We start from the raw sequence: 22972 nt of genomic DNA on the forward strand, positions 1-22972 counted from the left end.
TGAAACACCGTAAATGTATATATCAGCCAAAACAAAAAAATATTACTCCACTGTAAAATACACAGGCACCGTATTTGTAACAAAAATATAATATATAAACAAGCCATCATTTTTGCATTTATTTTTTGTAAAAATACTTTTTCTCACTATTAAATGCACTAAACACCATATCTGTAACCAAAATATACTGTAATATTTAATGGTAAAATCTTTATTTCATTTATAAAGTATATTAAACAGCGTTTCTTTTGATGGAAAAACGTTTTATTTTTTACGGTAAAATATGGAATAAAATAGCAATCTTAAACGGGAAATCAATATAATTATACTGTAATATTACAAAAAGTTCTACAGTATTTAGTATGGTAAAGTTCTGGCAACCACAGCTGCCGTTTTTTTACCGTAAAAACAACAGTTGTTTTTTTTACGGTGTACTGCATTATGTTTTTTTCTATTTTAAGGCCAACCTAGAATGCTTTGCATCTCATTTAATCCTCCATAGGGGCTTTTTAGGGCTTTTTTCCCTGGGTTTTTGGGAGGGTGTGCAATGTTGAAACAGGGACATGAAGAACAGACTATGTGTCACTCTGTCCCGGTTTATGAGTCACTAAAGGTTTTTTAATTTCACACGCATCAAATTACCCGAGTCAGCAGGAAAACAGGATCGAAAGAAGAAGTGGAGTGACATCACAGTGTGACTTTTTTGGTCATAAGAAAAGTGATCAATCTGCCGTGAGATTGCTGGACAATGACTCACACACATGATGTCAGTCTTAATGTGAACCTCCTGACTCGTAGTGTTCCCTGTGCGACAGTGAGCCACATTCATGCTGCAGGAGAGACTGACTGAAGCCCCAACACATTATATCAATAGTGATGTTATTGATCAGTATCAATACTTAAAGGTTAGCATATCATTCAAACTATTCTTTACTTTCAGGCTATAATATGCAACTTTTCTGCGGCGCCGGAGCATGACGTCACGACGTAAAAACGAAGCAGCATGGAGCCCTGCTGTCAGCTTTTCTCTAAAGTTTTGGATTTTCCAGAAGTTTCCATGTCCAATTTAATGCATTAACCCTTAAAAAAAAAAAAGTGATGTGACATGATTTTACCTTTTTTTGCAGAGATTTTTCTAATTTTGCAGTGTGCATTCAGCATTTTTAATGCAATCTTTTGTGTTTAGAGTTTTTTGAGTTTTTTTGTAATTTCTTTGTGTTTTTTTGTGTGATTTCATGTTTTTTTATGTGCTTTGTGTGTTTTTTAGTATTTTTTTTTTATGTTTTTGGTGTGTTTTATGCGTTTTTTTGTAATTTGTTTGTGTTCTTGTGTGTTTTTATGTGTGTGTTTTTATGTTTTTGGTGTGTTTTGAGTGTCTTTTTATGTGTGGTTTTTTATGTGATTTCATGTGTTTTTTTGTAATTTTTTTGTGTTCTTGTGTGTTTTTATGTGTGTTTTTTGTAATTTTGTGGGTTTTTTTGTGTTTTTATGTGTTTTTTGTGTTCAAAATGTTGATCCAGTGAGTCAAAATGAAAAAAAAATTCAGGTCATATAGGTGAGGTTTTCCTGAAAACAATGATACCAACATGTCATGGTGAAGATTTTTAAGTGGTTTGTACAGGCAGAATGAAAAGGAGACTAAAACCTACAAAATAGCCCCAAACTCCCAAGGGTTAATGTGTCTGAAAAATGAGGAGACATTTGTTGTATATTTTGTTGAGTTGTGTACATTCACACTTGCATTATCCCAAACCAGAATAATCTTTAATTTGACTGCAATGTTGGCAATGGTGGTGAAGACAACAACTCCCATGATCCCATCACAACATCACCAAACTGTCTTTTGTTATTGTTTTAATTGAGGAAAAAATATGGACTATGCGGTTTAAAGTGTATCGTGTATTATTTACAATTATTTTGACTTTAAAAGTTGAAACGATTAGTCAATTCATCATTTAGTCGTTTACAAATCAATTGGAAACTATTTTGATGGTTGAAGTCACTTTTCACGTAAAAACTAATTTGCTGCAGCTGGTTTGCTGCTTTTGTTTTTAATGATTTAAATATTTGTAATGTATTAATGATAGAAATAGTAATAAAGTGGACGCCAGAACTGTGGGTTAGGTAATTGTGACATAATATATATAATGTCTTTTATCCTGACGGCAATAAACATTTAACTTCAGTAGACAGACACACACTATAGGACAGTGTTTGTGTGTTCAGTAAAAGTGATCGGACAGTAAAATGAATGAACGTCACATAAAACAATTAAGGAGAGCTTCCTGAGAAATGCAGAGGAAAAACTGTTTATCAGCTCACACGCCCAGAATAAATGAGTCAACAAGGTAATAAACATGTATGATTCACCTCAAAATAACATATATTTCTGCATGATAATAAACCATTTCAAGAACTTGAACAAGCTGGGAAATGCATCATCTATCTGTAAAAGCAAGATGTGTGTGTGTGTGTGTGTGTCTAGGGCAGATTTTTGGCCAAAAAACAGAAAGAAAAATCCCTCTGGAGCTGCATCTTTGAGCCTTATAATGAACGTAATTTGCCAATTTCTCGCTGCAAATCAAGCAAATCACTCAGCATGAAGCACTGGTAGTGAATGTAAACAAATCTGTCTTTTCTGTTGTAGCTAGTTTTGGCAAAAATGTATAGAAGATCTTGTATTAAGAGTTAATTTCTTATTTTAAGCGTTCAACATGCTTATTTCTAGATTTAACAATATTAATTTAAGAAATCTTGTCAAGGGAAATTATTTGTCCATGCAGCAAGATCATTTCCCTCAGATTTAGTGTTTTTAGACACATCTTTTTTTTGCAGTGCAGGACTTTTACTTGTACTGAAGTGTGGTATTCGTACTTTTACTGCAATAAAGGATCTGAACACTTCTTCCACCTCTGTCTTTAAATACTAAAATATCTGCAGTAGTTGAAAGACAGGAAAAACCTTATGGAAATGTTTTTGTTTTTTTTATTATCAAAAAGGCATTTTAACACAGACATCAGCAAAGACACTGAACAGCAGCACATTACAGCATTTATATCAGTTTTCGAACATTCACTGACTCACTGGATAAGGACGTGTGCTTCATTTTGTTCTGGTGAATCCCAGAAGGCTGATATTAAGTCTGAGATGTCCTTTAAAAGGCCACTGTACAAGAGAAACCCTTTGATTTTGGTAAGCAATTGCTTTAGTGCCACCCTCATGAGAAAAAAAAACATTTTTTTAGGTCCACTTTTAATATAAAATATTACATTAGATAAACTTTGTCTTGTAAATATAAAAAAAATGCAATCAGAGTGCAACACATCTTGCTTGCTATTATGTGGGTTTAATCTCTTATTTTGTTGTGAAAAAAGGTTGTTAATGCGATATATAATTTGTCACATTTTTCTTGAGCAGCATTTATTTCTACCAGTATGTAAACCTTTATTAACAGCACATATAATGCAGAAGGTGATATAGAAATGGTGTTTTAAAGCGGTTATTAATTTGAATGATCAGAAATTGACTGATACATACAGCGATGATGTTTATTCGTCACCACAGTAATCTGAATTTTTCCCCTCTCAAATTGGCATCAGTCTCTAAAATCCAACATCAGTCGGGCTGTGAATAGCTGCGTTTCCTTTAGGGGGGAAGTGTCCACCAGGAAAGTCTCAGGCCACACCCTCTCTAAAGTCCACTCACTCTGCGTGTCTCCACTACAAGTTAGCCCCCAGAGGGATTTAGAGACTCTGGAGGTGACGTATGGTTTTCACCGTCGCTAACTGTGCACAACGTCAGCAGCTGAAAGCAGCATGGCTAATTATGCACAGAGTCTCTGCTGATCATAAACATAGTGATTGTGAATTAACCGGAATCACTAACTGTGCACAGAGTGTCTGGTGCTTGTTGAAAACAAACAGAGATCACAAGTGAACACCTCATGTAGCAGCAGCAGTACACGACAACAACACACGCCATTTGTAAAAGCCGGCGAAGCAGTGTTCCCAACTTAGCGACTTTGTTGCTAAATTAAGCGACTTTTCAGACCCCCTTAGCGACTATTTTTCAAGAAAGTGACTGGAGACAAATCGAGCAACTCCTTCTGACTCTTCTTAACGAACCGCTAACGAGCCGGAGGCCGGCTTGTTAAGAAGATCCGCCGTTATCGGCAGTTAGCTACAGTTAGCTCTGTAGCAGTACAGTGTGTATGTGCTGCTGCTGCAGGAGGTGTTCACTTAGCGATCTCTGTTTGTTTACAACAAGCACCAGACACTCTGTGCACAGTTAGTGATGTCGTTAATTCACAATCACTATGTTTATGATCAGCGGAGACTCTGTGCATAATTAGCCATGCTGCTTTGTTTACTACATCGCTATCTGTGCACAACTTTCGCCGCTGATCGGCGAAAGTTGTGCACAGATAGCAATGGTGGCCACAGTTGCGTCTCCCGTGTTTAATCTTTCCTGTATGTGATCACAGATCAGGGTTGAAGCTGTCGCAAAGCGATTAAGCAACGATGGAAAACCATACGTCACTTCCGGAGTCTCTAAATCCCTCTGGGGGCCTTTTTGTAGGGAGACACGTGTGGCCTGAGACTTTCCCAGCGGCCACTCTTCCCTCTAAAGGAAACACGGCTATTGATCTCATCAGTGGCCTCTGTGAACTCCAAATGATGGAAATCCGTTGTAGCGACGAGAACTTTAATCGATGCATTTTCTATAATTCCTTTATTGCTGATTGATGTTTACACGCACACACCATCCAAGGGCCCTTTACCCCCGCTGCTGAAAAAAATCCTAGAGGAAACACTGCATGCACTTCTGTATTTCCTAGGGCCGGGACTTTACTCAAAAATGAACGCGTTAAAAAAATTGACGCATTTTAGTCACACTTATTTTTGCACCGCGGAACGTTTCTCACTGGATGAGTTTCAGGCGGACCGATTATACTGGAGCACCAACTAGCATTCATGAGTTCAGACAACAACAAACCACAGTGAACATGAAGGAAGAAGCTGATGAGACGCTTTGGTTGGCCCCGTGGATGATGGGACATTTTGTTACACCTCAAGTGTAACAAAAGTAAGTATCACCTCAAGTATCACCTCAATGCAAAACATATAGCAGCTAGCGGCTAGTGTGGCAGCTAGCGTGGATTGTGTTTTACTTAAAAAACCAAAGTATTCTAGTTTACAGAAGGTCTACCTACCTATAGGCTACCTGAATTTATGAAATGTACTATATTTCTAAATATGCTATTGCTACACTTAATGGCAAAAATTGCACTGGTCTGTTGGACTTGAACAAAAATAAACAATATTTTTGTTGCTTAAGCTTATGTATTCAGTCATCATTCAATGGTATACTAAAAATCCATGTGAAAAAAATTACTTCTCACTGTTCTCAGGTCAAATATTTATATGCGATTAAAATGTGATCAATTTCGATTAATTAATTACAAAGCCTCTAATTAATTAGATTATTTTTTTAATCGAGTCCCGGCCCTAGTATTTACACATTAACTCATGTAAACCTAACCGACTACCAACCAAATGCTGGTTTTAGTTGTTGAACCCTCTGTGAATACTTTAACTGTTGTAAAGCTCAACAATAGGAGTAAACAGTGGTGATATAAACAGGCTGGGTGTGTGTTTTGTGCCCTGTCTGGAAGTCAACAATGAGCTGTGAACATGTGAGTCTACTTTCGTGTTGACGAGCAACGCGACAGCTGACAGAGTAAAGAAGCTTCTCTGTCTACAGTGGATGAGCAGGATTCAAAGCTGGTTCATTTTAATGGGAGCTGTGGCTCAGAGATGATCACCCAGGGTTTCAGATTTCAGATCGCACAGAGGAGGAAAAACATGAGGAGGAAGTTAAAGAGACAGAGTCCTCTCTTCCTGGTTTTCATCTGAACATAGATGCTGTTTTTTAATACCATAAAACCATAAAACTACAGTTTATTTAGTTTCATACTCCAAGCCCGATAAACTTTCCAAACCCTGAGTCTTCATTTAACAGCTTTAATTATGAGTCTTGATTCATTTGAAGAAATGGTTTGACATTTTGGGAAATTTCTCTTTTTCTACCTCTTGCTGTTTGGACATAAATAAACAACTTGATAAATGAATTAATGTACCACTAGATGTATCAAACATTCGGCTAAAATTAGATGTAGGCTCTACAAAACATGACAAACATTTATAGTAACACTTTAGATTAGGGAACACATATTCAACATTAATTAGTTGAATAGGAATAGAATAGAATAGAATAGGTCTTTATTTGTCATTGTCACATGTACAACGAAATTCATGCTTATTAGCATGCAAATAAGTAACATATTGGCTCTTAATTATTCATTATTAAGTAGTTAGATCATAACTCATATACAACAACTTCCTTACTTACTACTAATTAGCAATAATTCTGAGGTTATTGAGGGAAAAATCTTAGTTAATGTCTTACTGGTTGTATAATAAGGCCATGCAGAATAAGGCATTAATAACTACTTAATAATGACTAATGAACAGCCAATATGTTACTTATTTGCATGTTAATAAGCAACTATAAGCATAATGCTGAATATGTATTCCCTAATCTGAAGTGTTACCACATTTATATATTTATTTTTTTACCGTTATTTGAAAGAAGAGCATTGTAAGCTAGCAAATGCTCTGACCTCTGTGGTTAACGCGCTGTAAAACAATTCATTCATTCATTCATTCATTAAAATACAACAGTGATAAAGCTGACTCTAAAATAGAGACTACCTGTAAATACTGAATTCTGTTAGTAGAACCTCTAATCAAAGTTGGCACATCATTTTATATTCTTTGATCCATAATTCCTAAATGTTTTACTCTTTGCTCTACTCTATTGATGTATAATATATATATATATAATATATCAATAACAATGATAACATTAAACAATAACAGTTTTCAGAGGTAATATCTTTATCTTTTAATAAAGCTTTTCTACACAAACATGTACTGTACGCAAATATGAATTGAAAAATCATGTGGTATCGCAGCTGAGGTTTAAAAAAATGTTTTAATTATAAGCAACTATGAAAACTGACTGATTTAATAGAATATATAAATGCATGAACAAATAAAAGTTGATAATTCAATTCAGACCTTATTAACATACAGAAATACAATATGTAAATAAATGAATTTGTACAAAAACTTAAAAATTGTAAGTGTAATTATCAACTTTTATTTATGCATTATATATTTAACTACATATTTATTTCAACAATTATTTAATTATTCTTTTATATGCTTTTCTCTGTATTTTTATCCAATTAATTGTACATATATATGTAAATCTATTCCTGTATTTATTTATTTATTTATTGATACTTAAGTAATTTTTTGCCCACCGTAAGCAACAACATGAGACAACATGGTGACTCTGCTTCAGAAGCAGTTATAAGGTGTACAGGTGTTGTTGGAATGATAAAAAGTGTAATCTCACATAATGTTCACGATGCCACGAGACATCTGTCTGTGCTCACATGTCAGTTTTGAACTGGTGTGCCATCGTTGGGTCCTTTTCACCTTTTCTTTAAAAAACCAACGAGAAAAACAGTCGACAGATGTGCTGCTCAGTATCGTTTGTCTTCGGGCGGCGTGGCCACGATCACCTCTTTACTCCCAAAGTCCCAGAAGGCCGTCATGTGGAAGGCCATGTTGGAGAAGACCACCAGGTATTCGAAGAAGGCGAACAGAGTGTAGACTGCAGAGAAGAAAGAGCAGCATGTGAATGAATGAATTTTTATTTATTTATTTTTTATTTTATCTTCTTTTTTTTGCTGGGACAGTTAGATTGTATGAATTATATATTGATTGTAAATATTGTTCAATGATTGTAAATATTGCTTTCTTTTATTGTTATTAGTTTTTCTTTTCTTTTAAAATGAATAATAGAATTGTAATAATTTATTGTAAATATTGCTTTCCTTATCTTGTTATCTTTTTTTCTGATGCTTGCTTTGGCAATATATACATTGTTACGTCATGCCAATAAAGCCAATTGAATTGAATTGAATTGAATTGAATTGAATGAGGACATGGACAGACCAAGGTTCTGTTGTATCTTTATTTCAATGATATAGTTATTCATTTAATAGTTCATTGAAGAGTAATTCATATGTAATACATTTAGTTAAAAAGGTTAAAAAGGGATAAAATATTTACAAGGAGTCATTAATTTCATTTCTGTTTACACAAGTTAAAATACTGTGTACAGCGACTCATACAGACCACAAGGTGGCAGTAGCGTTCTACTCTAGAGTCAAAGGTTAAGAAGAAGTTTGTTTTGGGAGAAGAATTCAGTCAGTAAAAAGAACAACGATGTTTTCAACAGTGTTATGCCGCTCATTGTTTTCCTCTGTATTACTGCACGTTTGTTTAGTAAAAGTTTGAACGAAGAAAAGGAGTCTCCGGACGTTTTTATAGAAACTACAGTTAAGTTCCCACAGGTTATTATAATTAACGAAAACTAATGAAATAACGAAAACTAGAATTGAAAAATCATTTTCATTAACTGAAATAAAAATAAAATTAAAAAAAGATCTAGAACTAACTGAAACTGTATTGTGTGGTTACAAAACTAACTAAAACGAGATTCAGCACAACTCAGTGAACGCGTGGATATAAGGTTTTTGAATGTGCGATAAAGTATGTGGGAGTTATTAGCCATAACGCACTTTCCTTTATTATAGCGCCACCTAGTGGTGGAAATTCAGGATGTCAATAGATTATAAAATTTTTCGCCATGTGTGACTTGTATTCAAAGTTTCATGAGTTTTGGGGTATGTTCAGGCAGTGAAAAATGCGATCATTTGGGACCAAGAAAAATTAAAATTAAAAAAGAGAGTAATCATTCGAAATACAATAGGGACCTCGCAGGTCGTTGCCTGCTCGGGCCCTAATTATACTGAAAATGTCCTTCGTTTTCGTCTTTGTCAACTTTTTTCAAACATCATCCAGTGTTTCTATTTCTCCACCGCTGAGTGTGTGTATTCCTGCTTTGTGGGCTTCCAGGAGAAGTGTGAGTGAAATTACCGTAATGACACCATGTTGGCTGTAAAGAGCAACTTCTCATTTTTCAGAAAACATTGGAATTTTCCCGATAGCGCAAACCGTTCAGTTATGACGGTAAAAGTGTCGCTGGTGCAACACTTTGTAAACTTTGGATGTTGTGTTTTCCCTGTGTGCAAGTGAAAGTCTTCAATTTGACCATGATTTTACAAATCACATTTTTTTTGCGGCAACGCTGAAATTCCAGCAGCGGCCGCAGAATACATGTTGAGAAACACTGCATAATCCTTTTTGGTTGATATGAAATGTATTTATTTAGCTCCAACTAAATAGCTGCTGGTTAGTGAACATGCAGGAACACATGGTAAATCTGTTTAGTGAGACTGGGATGTCTACACTCAAACCAACCTTCAAAACACCTGGAACTGTAAGAGTTAATAACCTTATTAGGTCTGAGATGGATAAACCAAAGGAAATAAAGGCAAAATGTATTATGACCTCTTTGAATCTGGCACCCAACACATAGCCCATTACAAAAAAACTAAAACTAATAAAAACTAAACCAAAACTAAGCATTTTCAGAAAATAAAAACTAAACTAAAACTAGCAAACTCACTCTAAAAACTAACAAAAACGAACTGAATTTGAAAACAAAAATTCACAAGGAAATTAAAACTGAAACTAATACAAAATCGAAAACTATTATAAGCTTGCAGCATTGGGACGCTCACCTCCCGTTTCACAGTACTTGTTGTGGCGTCTGAAGAAGTAGGCTGCAGCCAGACAACAGCTGACGTTAAACAGGAAGAGACGCACCTTCCAGCGATATGATGTCATTTCCTGAGACGGACACAGAAAGAGAACTTAATGCATCTGGTAGATACCACAAGAGAAGCACAGACGCCCAGTGATGTGGTGAGATAAGAAAAATTGCTAGCATTACATCTGTTTTTTGGGTGTTTTTTTTTATTTTTAAACCATCATCTTCATAACTGACCCTCTGAATCCCCAAGCAGCTTCAGGGCGTCGGCCTTGTTTATAACTGCTATATATTAGTCTTGCACATTTATGGAAACAGCACAATCCTGGCTAGAAGAAGAAGTGGCTCAAAAATATCTTTTTGTGCTATATAACATCTATCTAAAAAAACATGGATGTAAATATGAAATACTTCCTAGTGCCCACAAGAGTTACTCTATCTACTTAAACTTCCTCTGCCCTACTCAGAGAAAGATTCTATTATCACAAAAAGATATATTTTATGTTTTATTGTTTATTGCAAAATCTGTGTCTCCAGTAATATCTCTGCAGGTCATATCGAGGCAGGATTTTGTGTTTTGAAAGTTTTGTTAACAGGTCAGAGGAGGCGACTTCTGGAGAGTTCTACCTACATTCTTAGTAAAAACTTTTGTTAGGCTATAAAACTGGGTTTTAGGGAAATTAGACTGGGTTCAGCCTTCATGAACTGATCAGCCTTTGTGTAATCAGGGACGTGTAGTTTGACCCCAGAGATTCTGTAACTGCACATTTCTTGATGTATTGTAATAAAGTGAAGTTAAATTGAGAAGTCAGACGTCTCCTGCTCATCATTCCCCATCAAACCATCAGCGCAGAGAAACACGTGAGGATTTTGTGTTGGAGTCAGATCATTTAGTTTCAAAGGTTTCCTCAATGTATTTCTCAACAACGTGTTATTGAACTACTTTTGTACACATTTTACAACCTATCTTGTCCTCTCCTCTCTGATCTGTGTAAACAGCAGTTCAGTCCAATTTTCACTCAATTTTTTGTCAGGTTACTGTTGGTCTCAGCCGAGTCATTCGTGGCTTCAGATTGCCGCTGAAGAACGCAGAATTTAATGTTGTTTTCTTTACAGGATCAGGTTAGTGCAAATGGCTTACTTGCAAAATTTTAAATGAGACTTAGACTAAAATGCAATTTTTAAGCCTCTATTTGGTTATTTGTTTCTTGTGGATTTTGTCTGCAAACCATTGCTCTACAATTTTTGAGCACCAAGTTTATAAAAGTAACTGCAACTGCAGAACTTGCCTGAGAGTCTGTTTTTAAATTACATCTGTAACAATGTCTCATCAACACCAACGCTGTCTTCTGTCCATTCATATACAGATATATATTGTGTTGAATACAAGCAACTAACTCAATTTTAAAGATGCATGAAACTGTTTTGTTTTCATAAAAAAAAAGAAAAGAACATGCAACTTATTCTGAAAATAAAAGTAGCTAACACATGCAGTGACTATTTAAATAACCTGAGTGAGGAAGCAGGAAAGCAGAGTCCATTAGTGTTAAAAAAAATAAAGGTTCTGCAGGATGTATGGGAAACCTTGAGAATATTAAATATTAAAATAAGAGGCGGCTCCCTTTGAGCTGCTGAAGGTTTCCTGGAAGCTCAGCAGTCACATGAGGTGATCGGCCATGAAGACTAGAGTTCAAGTAGACAATCGCTGAGTGGCATATGAAACAGGGAAGCACCGTAATAATTCAAACAGAAGTTACATTTGAAAGTTATCAATCTATTTCCTGCTGAACTGTAACTGTAACTACCATTCAAAAACACAAACAAACGGACAAACTTGCAGCATCAATAAGATTTTGGTTTCAATGGCATGTTATTATGTTATTATTATCTGAAACGTCTTCTCCTTTTAACTTTATTTAACAATAAGCTGTCAATCTGTGGCTGTATGTGAGAAAGGGACTGGACTTACATTCCTGACATAAAACCCCCTTGAAGACCCCCTGAACCTCTTCAAGTACCACAAATACTCTTCAAAGCCCCCTAAAATATCAATTAAAACTCCTCAAGCACCCTTGGCGAGACACTTAATCTCTTCAATGACTCCTAGTACCTCCTGAAATAGCCTGAAAGCCCTTTTTCAGGCTCTACACCTCCTAAAAAACTTAAAAAAAAACAAAAACCTTCTTAACACCACCATACAGGGTTCGTATACTTTAGCAGTGGTCAAATTCAAGCATTTTTCAAGGACTTTCAAGATCAATTTTCAAGCTTTTCCAGTATCTTACACCTGTTGTAAATTGCATGTTTTAGATGAGTACTTACATACTAAAAGGGGAGATTTCACAGAACCATACCAACAGTGATGGTGTTACACTTTTAGGAGGAACGGCCTTCATTTCAGACAGGCTACTCATTATTTTTTACATTGAACATGTGATTATCTAGAGTCTATAGATGGATATAGTCAGATTGCAAGAGAAATACAGTAAGAATTTCAAGCATTTACAAGCACTTTATCCAAAATCCAAGCACTTTTTAAACCTTAAAAAATACAACATTTAAATTCAAGCATTTTCAAGGATTTCAAGCACCTGTACGAACTCTGACCTTAGGAACCCAACAACATTTCCATGGTCTTTTCAAGTACCACAAAATCTACGCAAGGACCTCTAAAAACCTCCACAGTGATCCTAGAACCACCAGGACCAACAGAACCTTCACTAAATCCTCCAAGGACCACTTAGGCCTACATACCTGGGAACTTCCTAAGGAACCCTTGAATGTCCTCAAGCCTCCTTTAGCACTCAGAGCCCCAAAAAATGACCCCCAAACTTCCTTAAGGACCAGTAAAATCCTCTATAAATGCTCTTTGAACCACCACAACTCACGCTACTACAGGACAAATAATCTAATCTGCCTCAAGGACCACTGGGGCCCAAACAACAACACTTTGAACTCCCGGTCCCTTTAATTCCTCAAGCACCTCTGAAATGAATATGAACCCGTGGAATGTCCTTAAACAGTCTTTGAAACTCTTGAAGGGCCGCTTAAAGTCATTTCTGTCTGAATTAATATGGATTCAAAAATGGATTATAAGGGCTGCGACGCCCTCTGCAGGTGAAAACTCAGCACTGCTTAAAACCCACCCTGATGGCAGATGTGTTGTCTGATACAGTAATATACAGTATCTGATCAGACACAGGAGTGTACGGTTGCTGATCAGACAGAGGAACAGGGTTGAAAAATAAAAATAGGAATTTATGTTTTAAACAGAGGGATACATACAAAACTTTCTCCAACTTAATAGCTCCAAAACAGAAGCTATCTTAGTTGGCATACCACACCAGGGGCCTCATGTATCAACGCTGAGTACGCACAAAAACATTGCGTACGCTGTTTTTCCCGCACACGCCACGTGTATGAAAAGTGAACTTGCCGTGAGAATGAGCCTAACCCTTTCTGACGTTAGGATAAATTTAGCTTCTAGCTGCGTTGTACATCATGTACATGAAACATTGTTTGCTGGGAGTTCATTGTCCTGTTATGTGCTACTTTTTGTACTTTGGCAATCGTACATGATTGTTAGCTGTTGTCCAAAGGGTTCTAGTTATACTACCATTAACTTCTGGAGCTTAGCTTCATTAACTTCTGTAAATAACCAAGATAACAAATGTTAGCAATGTTGTGCTGAATGATTTATGTAAATACTGTAGCACCAAACTAACGGAGAGCTACTCTTGGTAAAGATGGTAAAAGGCTTGTCCTGGAAACGTATGCAACTTAGATCTATACATATTTCATTTTATCATAAACCACTAATTGCATATTGAACATTTTACATAGATGCTGTTTATCATGTTTACACTGTGACCTGTACATTTTTTGCCTGGAGCTGAAGCTTTTCATCAACTTTCTCAACAATAAAATTATTAATATAACCCTCCAATGCATAGTTAAAGCCCTTTTGGTGACTTTGAGATGATCAATAATAATAATAATCTTTCTGTCTCCAAAAATTATCAACTGCCTCCGGTGAAATGTCTCCTACTGTGACAGCTGCCATAGCGCCCGTCACCCAATGTAGACTGATTGTCAGAGTGAGTGGAGGGGGCGGGGCTTAGCCATAGGTCAATTGTTTGCCACATAATCACAATTCTAACTATTACTGCCATCCCTGAAATAACAGGGCCCCCTACAGAGACAACAACAGACAGAAAGACAGACAGATAGATAAACAGACTGACAGCTCTTTACCTCTGGGTTTACATAGTGTCTCCTGATCACCTGCCACAGTCTGCATGTAATGAGCATGTGCAGCAGTGAGCTCCCGATGAACGCAATGAAACCGTTTTTATGAACATCTGTAGACACAAACAGGTCGTTAACACAGCTTCTATTTAAGATTAGAGACTTTATCCACACTGCAGCAGCACAAACAGGACAAGTTCATAGAAACCGATCTGTATCTGTGCAAACCAAGGTTATTATAGTTAAAAAACAAACAAAATAACCAAAACTAGAATTGAATTTTTTTTTTCCGTTAACTGAAATAAAAATAAAAACGAGAGTTTTTTAAAACAAACGATAACTGAAACTGTATTTTGTGGTTACAAAACTAACTAAAAGTAACTAAAATTACAGTGAAAATGTCCTTGGTTTTGTCAACTTTTTTCATATATAAAACTTTTTGGTTGATATGAAATCTATTTCATCTATCTGGTTTTATGACTTGATCTTATTGGGGCTGAGATGGATCAGACAAAGGAAATAAAGGAAACATTTATTGTGACTTTTTTGAATCTGGCACCCAACAAATACCCCATTACAAAAAAAACCTAAAACTAATAAAAACTAAATTAAAACAAAGCATTTTCCAAAAAATAAAAACGAATTAAAACTAGCAAACTCACTCTAAAAATGAATTAAAACTAACTGAATTTGAAAACAAAAAATCACAACGAAATTAAAACTAAAACTAATGAAAAATGCAAAACTATTATAACCTTGGTGCAAACTCTCTCTGTGTTTATGGATGCCCTGTTGTGTTAAATCCTGACTTGAGGACCAGGGTCAGGAGGCATGTGGTGGGCATTGTACTCACTGTAGGTTTCAGTAGACGACACGTATGTGAGCAGCATCAGGCCGGTGTTTTCAACGAGGCTGCAGAGCAAAACCAGTCCGCTCAGAAGCAGCTCCGGCAGCCTCTTGGCGAAGCGCCTGCGGTAGAAGCTGAAATAGGCGGCAGACACCAGGTACCGCGGTGCGGAGTGCAGCCCGATGGAGCAGCGCCAGATGTAGCGCTCTGGCACACGGCTGATGGCTGAGCTGATAGATGGAAGGTAGTTTGATACCTGGTTGTGAGGACAAAAAGAAGCTTATCTTACCTTTTCTAAGAGGAAACACTGGTCAGAGAAAATGTTCCTAATATTTATTCCATCACATAGACTTTGGTTAGAATTGATTGGTTTGTGTTCTCTTTAGTAAATTACAATACATTTAAAAAGTTTGTCCAGTTAGATGTCTGAGAGGACAACTATAGCCGTGTTTCCACTAGGGGGAAATGTGTCCACCAGGAAAGTCTCAGGCCACGCCCTCTCTAAAGTCCTCTCACTCTGCATGTCTCCACTACAAGTTAGCCCCCAGAGGGATTTAGAGACTCTGGAGGTGACGTATGGTTTTCAACGTCGCTAACTGTGCACAACGTCAGTAGCTGAAAAGCAGCATGGCTAATTATGCACAGAGTCTCCGCTGATCATAAACATAGTGATTGTGAATTAACGGCATCGCTAACTGTGCACAGAGTGTCTGGTGCTAGTTGTTAACAAACAGAGATCGCTAAGTGAACACCTCCTGCAGCAGCAGCACATACACACTGTACTGCTACAGAGCTAACTGTAGCTAACGGCGGCTCTTCTTAACAAGCCGGCTTTCGTCGTTAGCGGCTCGTTAAGAAGAATAAGAAGGAGTCGCTGGATTGGTCTCCAGTCACTTTCTTGAAAAATAGTCGCTAAGGGGTAGAGGTCGACCGATATATCGGCTGGCCAATATTTGCATTTTTTACTTGTATCGGCATCGGCCGATACGTGCGTACGTTCGCCGATCAATTATCCCATTTCACTTTGCCAACAGCAGGCAAGGCTCGGTGCAACATCTGCCATTCTCTGGTGAGCTGCTGCTGATACCGGAAAAAAGAAAAACACATCAAATATGTGGATCATCTGAGGCGCCACCACCTCGAGGCCTAGAACAACATACACATTGTTTGCTATCCAACTGTTGATATGTTTTGTTTGTTTTGTTAATAAATGTTTCTTTTTTTGTTTAAATTGAAACTTGTGTAACATTTGTTATCATTGTGTCATTTTTATCATGTAAATGGAGGGAGAAAAGGCAATATCGGCTTCAAGAATCGGCCCAAAAAAAATCGGTAGCACATATCAGGGATCGGTTAAGACTGATGTCAAAATAATCGGTATCGGCTTGAAAAACCCCATATCGGTCGCCCACAACTAAGGGGGTCTGAAAAGTCGCTAAATTCAGCAACAAAGTCGCTCAGTTGGGAACACTGTTTTGCTGGCTTTTACAAATGGCGTGTGTTGTTGTCTACTACGTCTCATCCCGCTTAGCGATCTATCCAATCAGTAACCAGGCCGTTTTAATGGGAGAAAAAAAGACCCTGCTCTTCTACAGGCACAAAAAAAGTCCACACAAAAGTCCGCTCCGGACTGCTCATATTCAAATTAGGGGCGGTTCGGCGAGTGAGACCCGCCTCATTCTGGGTATTGCCCGGTAGTGGAAACAGCCCTAATATAAATATATAGATCAATAGTCTTTTTAGGTTGTTGAAAGTCAGACAAACAGATGTTGTTCTGTACAAAGGTTTTGTTTTGTTCATAGAGAACAAAAAAAAGTACAATGATTCAAACAGACTGACAACTCAAAGGGCAGAAAGAGACCAAGATGCCTCTGAGCAACAGATGAATAACAATAATAGAAAATCTGCCATGAAAGTCATTGATGAAAGAAACTGCTTGCTTTGCTTAACAACAAAACGTGACACTTTTCTTTTTTGTTCTCACGCAGTAGATCAACTCTCATTTGAATTCATGCAACTATTTGCATCAGCTCTGTGCAGGCTCACGTCTCATGGGCATATCAGCGATCTGAAGCATGAATTAATGCTTCAAATCTGTTTGTTTTTTTCAGCAAAACGTGTAAACCCGGGGATGACTGCTAATAAAAAGGCACAGAAAAGAAAAAAATATCTACAGAGCAGGTGGTTTTTGCACAGAGCCAGAGAGCAGCATTCTCTGCTCCAGTCTGTAAACCTCCAGACTACAGACTCTTTCACTGGGGCATCAAGACAATGAAATTCTGAAATTCTGAAATTCTGAACATGCATACATGCACCACCGCTTATTTTCTCATTTTATTATTATCTTTTTTTGTGTGTGTGTGTGTCGTTAGTTTGTTTATTCCTTTTCTTGGAGATCCTCATTTGGGGAATACCAGTTTGCCTTGTATATATATTTGTCTGTTTACCCTATGTTTTTGTTATTTACTTTGTGAATATATACCTTGAAAAAAAGGGGTAAAAAATGCAAGGTACAATATTGTAAAGAAAACGAAATGACTGATTATGTTTGTGAAAGTAAGAAGCCTTGCAATAAAGTATTTTTTTAAAAAAAGACAATGAAATTCTTTGGTGTTAGCTGTGTTTTTTCAAGAACAAACTGTAACCCTCGCTATACATTTCCTGCCATACACTTCACACACACTTTTTTTTTAAAACCACATGACGACTTACATGACAGTGTGTAAACGTTGCATCCTCAAAGTGGTACACCAGTGAAATGAAGAGGCAGCCAATGAGGCCGGTCAGAGGGAGCAGCACTGTCCCCACAGCGAAGCTGGTGAAAGGGAGCCGGACAAGGGGACGGTCCCGGTCCAGGCTGCTGTACGGCCCCTGGAGCATCCTGGACAAACACAACAAGTGACAACGGTTTGGATGAGACACTTAAACCAAATCACAGGTTAGATCTATTCAACACACCTGACATGTGAACTACAGGGTGACATGGGTGTGGTTTCACTAGCGTCACATCCCACTACCACAAAAACCCTCCTGTGTTACCCCATCCGGAAAGTAACTAAAGCTTTCAGACAAATGTAGAGCGGTAAAGACAGACAGACAGACAGATAGGTAAGTAGATAGACAGACAGACAGACAAGTAGATAAATAGACAGACAGACAGGTAGATAGATAGATAGATAGATAGGTAGACAGACAGGTAGATAAATAGACAGGTTGATAGATAGACAGACAGACAGACAGATAGGTAAGTAGATAGACAGACAGACAGACAAGTAGATAAATAGACAGACAGACAGACAGGTAGATAGATAGATAGGTAGACAGACAGACAGGTAGATAAATAGACAGGTTGATAGATAGACAGACAGACAGACAGACAGATAGGTAAGTAGATAGACAGACAGACAAGTAGATAAATAGACAGACAGACAGGTAGATAAATAGACAGGTTTATAGATAGACAGACAGACAGACAGACAGACAGATAGACAGACAGATAGATAGATGCTATAAAAAGTATTGCTGTTGTAAAAATAATTTTCTTAGCTCTGTGATATAGTAGAACAATAAAGATACATAAACTAGAAATACCACTGGCCTATTAATCGATACAGTCATTGAATAATAGGCGGTTCACAAATGATGCATGTAAAGAACTAGTTCATTAATACGCAAAGTTGGCGTTCAGGAGTGGATATAGTCTATTTACGACTCAGGAGCCATCTATAATCCAACATCGATCTCTGCTACAATACCATTACGTTATAACATTTCTAACAATATCAGTGATGATGTTCTCACCTGTTTAGCTATAGACTCCACATAGTACCGTTGTTTCTGCTAACAGTTAGCTTTAAACTGGAGCACTTCTATCTGCCTATAAACGTCAAACAGTGACCTTAAAGCTCTCCAGACGGGCGGGCCCAGGTGCTCCTCTCCACGGCCATTGAACCTCCTTCAGCTCCTGTTTATCCCAGACACTGATCCTGTTAGCTCAGGTTAGCTTCGGTAGCTATTCAGGTAGTCCTGTTAGCTAATGTCAGCGATGAACTTCAGTCGGCTTTAACGGAAATGTGGATTCAGATCTCCAAAACAGTTTCTTAAACAAACGTGTAACTTCCCTAAAGTAACTGTTGTCAGTTTAACGACACTGACATACTTTAAATTTCGTTTTATAAAGTTAGTTTAGTGAGTCTCTTTCGTCTCTTGCTCCAAATCACAGATAGCTACAATAAGGCGTCAGATTTCCGGCCACAACAACCTTCAGAATAAAAGTATCTTTGATAAGGCGTAAAACTTCCGGCCACAACATCCTTCAGAATAAAAGTATCTTTTAACTCTATGGAGTCTTGGGTTATTTTGTCCATTTTTAACCCTTTTTATCCTGCTTGTATACACCACTTAAAATATTGAAATGCCATGTTTGTATATATTTTTTTCCATCTCACCTATATGACCTAATAATAATTGATTCTTTTTTTATTCTGACTTACTGGATCAACATTTTGAACCAAAAAGAAACAAAGAAAAACCAACATAAATGTGATCTTGTGTGATCCTGTCATCCAACTCTGGCTTTTATTCTCGTGTGACTCTATTTTATTTGTGTCATGTGTGTATAGCGTAACAACTTTGGTCTTTTGTGTCTTTTTTTGGTCATTTTGTGTCTTTTTTTAGTCATATTGTGTCTTTTTTTTGGGTCATTTTGTGTCTTTTTTTGGCATTATGTGTCTTTTTTAGACATTTTGTGTATTTTTTTGGTCATTTTCTGTCTTTTTTAGTCCTTTAGTCCAACATAAAATGTGATTTTGAATCTTTTTTTTTAACTTTCAAAACACTATCATGCTCAATAAAGAATTTGAAATGTTGCAGAGGGTTAATTGTCTTCTTTATTTATGTTGGAACAAGAACCGTGTAGTTTCATTCATAAAAAAACTAAACCGCAAATTAAAAAACACTACAATGCCCATAAATAATACAAAAACAACATTTAAAAAAAACAAGTAAAGGTAAACCTAAATATCTATAAATGAGTCGTGGAAATTAAACAAAAATAACATTTCTGAGGTAAATAAATCAAACTTCCAAAAAACAACATCAACAAATCATTAAAAAAGAATTTAAAAAATGAATCATGTATCATTGCATCATTAATTATTAACAAATGTATGACGCATGTAACAAAGAATCTTTATGGGACAATCAAATAACAGCTCCAAAATAATAATAATTACTATTCAATAACAAAAATAATAGGATAATAACAAAAGGAGGTGAAATAAGTGCGGTAAACAATTTATTTTTTCCAGCTGTAATGTGCTAAATATTTTGTTTAAGATGTATTGTATTGTGGCCACTCTTAGAATTCGCTCAGTGCTGCTTACACTTTTTTTTGTTATTTTCTTTTCATATTACTTTATACTTCTACTCCACCATATATATCTGACAGCCTGACTTGTGACTTACAAATTAGGATTTCTGCTCAATTTATTCAGCAAAAACAATTAATCAATTAGTCAATTGGCATGAATTTTTCTTTAGTAATAATGTTGATGTTTGAACTGTTGACGGTGTGAAGGTGTCACTTTGAGCTCTGGGTAATTGTGATGCCATTTCTCATTATTTGCACTATTTTTACAAGCCAACAATGAAGTGTTTAATTGAGAAAATAATGAGCAGATGAATCCATCATGAAAATCACAATCAGCAAATGGTTTAAAATGAGCTCCACCTCAACCAACTATGACACTAAAATCTGTTTTTTTTTCATTAATGCATGAGTAAAAATTGAACGATATCAGCAGACATTTTGAATGTTTTTAATACTTTAACCCTTTGTTTACTCCTAAAAAACAGTATAACACCCATGCTCCCCAGGGGTCAAAAAGGCCCCATGACACTATTACTTTTGAAAAAATATTCAGGTTTATTAGTTTTTTTTCTCTTGATAAGAGGCCTAATTTTGTATATTTTACTTAAATTGACCAATAATAATGAAAAAAAATATGAAAATGAAATATCAATGTGTTGGTCATGAGTTGCCTTAAAAGGTGAAAAAAAAAGTTGTTAATATTTTTTTTACTACATGTCCTTAAACCAGTCTAATGTCATGGGGTCCTTTTTGACCACAGGTGTGATTCTTTTTTCTATTTTTGCTGACATCCAAAAATTAACAATGCTTTCAAAACGTAAGTTTCACTGAAAGTTGACATAACCTACTCTGTACATTCCCATCAAGAAATTATTCTTTAACTATAACTATTGAAAAAAAATCATGTTTTATTACTTTTTTTCTCTTGAAATGAGGCCTAATTTTGTATATTTGACTAAAATTGGCCAATAATAATGAAAAAAAAATAAATAAAATTATATATCAATGTGTTAGTCATGAGTATCCTTAAAAGGTGGGGGGAAAAAAGAGTTAGTAATCATTTTTTTCTACATGTCCTAAAACCAGTCTAATGTCATGGGGTCCTTCTTGACCCCTGAGGAGGATGGGTGTGATTCTTTTTTTTATTTTTGCTGACATCCAAAAATGAACAATGCTTTCAAAACATAAGTTTCACTAAAAGTTGACATAACCTACTCTGTGCATTCCCATCAAGAAATTATTATTTCACTATAACTATTGAAAAAAAACCATGTTTTATTACTTTTTTTTCTCTTGAAATGAGGCCTAATTTTGCATATTTCTACTTACTAAAATTGACCAACAATAATGAGAAAAAAAAATGAAAATGATATATCAATGTGTTGGTCTTGACGTGCCTTAAGAGGTGAAAAAAAAAGTTGGTAATCATTTTTTTCTACATCTCCTAAAACCAGTCTAATGTCATGGGGTCCTTCTTGACCCCTGAGGAGCACAGGTGCTATAAAAATGTATAAAACACGTAAAAATGTATGAAGAAAGTTTATATATAATATAAAAATGTATATTATCAATAAAGGATGTAGAGGGGCACATATGCTGAAAATTTCAAGCAATTCTATGAAAGTTAACCTATATTAATTGTATGTTGAAAATGATTTGGGGTCAAAAAATAAGCCCAGGAGTACAGGAGGGTTAAGTACATGTTCCTGATTACACTCATATACTTTTACTGATGGAACATTTACAAAATAGGACTTTTACTGAAACAGAGTACTTCCACAGTGTGGTATTAGTATGTTTACAACAGTAAAGGGACTGAGAACCTCTTCCACCAGTGCATATTGACATACTAACACTTACTATTTCCATGACACAGAATGAATGTAGTACTCAGTGAGTACCAGCAGGTTGCACTATGACTCATCATTTGACTGGCTGTGGAGGAAATCTTCAACCTCCACATGATCAGTCTGAATTAGTTTGGATTATTAGTTCTGGCAACCACAGCTGCCGGTATTTTACCGTAAATTAAACAGATTATTTTTTACAGTGTACAGTTAACACATAGCTGAGCCATTTTGACCAGTTCTCTTCAAAAAATATCAGTTTGGTTTCTTAGTTTAAATGTAATTCTCTCCATAACATATATATTGTAAATTACATCAACCCAATCATTTATTGTTGGTTTGTCTTTCTTAAGCCATTTCCTGGTCAGAGCCTTTTTACCCCCACTAACAACACTCTCAAAAGGTATTTGTCCCACTTAGCATATTCAAGTCCGTCCAGATCACATAAGTACATGACTTTGAAGTTTAGAAACATTTTCTTTTTAAAAACAGTCTCCAGGACCCCAACAATCTCTCCTCTTGTGAGACTGTGAGGCCTCCCTCTGCTTCCCATCTGTCCTTAATTTCTAAAGTATGATCACTATTAAGATTTTGAAGAGCTGAATATAGTTTAGATATTATCTTTTGGAGGGTGGCATTATTGTAAGCCCTCTGAAAACCATATGCCACCATACCTCAGCACTTTATTAAACTGGTCACATAGTAATTATCCAGCACGCTCTAGCGATTGCTTAACTCTATGGAGTCTTGGGCTATTTTGTCCATTTTGAATCCTTTTCATCCTGCCTGTATACACCACTTAAAAAATATCTAAATGCCATGTTGGTATATTTTTTTTTCAGCACA

At 36.2% G+C, this 22972-nt stretch overlaps 1 protein-coding gene across 2 annotated transcripts; it reads right to left on the minus strand.

The window, feature by feature from the left end:
• Positions 1-3418: 3418 nt before the first annotated feature.
• Positions 3419-19197, minus strand: pgap2 (post-GPI attachment to proteins 2). 2 transcript variants are annotated; one of them, XM_059351811.1, is made up of 6 exons: positions 18807-19197; positions 17621-17789; positions 14915-15164; positions 14068-14174; positions 9785-9893; positions 3419-7746 (listed from the first exon to the last, which is right to left on the minus strand). In XM_059351811.1, the coding sequence occupies exons 2-6, from the start codon at positions 17786-17788 to the stop codon at positions 7616-7618; spliced, it is 765 nt and encodes a 254-aa protein (XP_059207794.1). In that variant the 5' UTR covers position 17789; positions 18807-19197; the 3' UTR covers positions 3419-7615. The 2 variants fall into 2 exon arrangements, with proteins under 2 accessions (XP_059207794.1, XP_059207793.1); XM_059351810.1 differs by having other exon boundaries at positions 18710-19197.
• Between the last annotated feature and the right edge of the window lie 3775 nt (positions 19198-22972).

Source organism: Centropristis striata, chromosome 15, assembly GCF_030273125.1.
Source record: "Centropristis striata isolate RG_2023a ecotype Rhode Island chromosome 15, C.striata_1.0, whole genome shotgun sequence".
Classification (NCBI taxonomy): domain Eukaryota; kingdom Metazoa; phylum Chordata; class Actinopteri; order Perciformes; family Serranidae; genus Centropristis; species Centropristis striata.

Excerpts from the sequence above, each read along its gene's own strand:
- pgap2 (XM_059351811.1), bottom strand. The coding sequence starts at position 17,788 with ATGCTCCAGGGGCCGTACAGCAGCCTGGACCGGGACCGTCCCCTTGTC. Across the intron at positions 15,165-17,620 it reads CAACGTTTACACACTGTCAT|GTATCAAACTACCTTCCATC; the intron begins GTAAGTCGTCAT and ends CCTCACAACCAG. Across the intron at positions 14,175-14,914 it reads GTCGTCTACTGAAACCTACA|ATGTTCATAAAAACGGTTTC; the intron begins GTGAGTACAATG and ends TTGTGTCTACAG.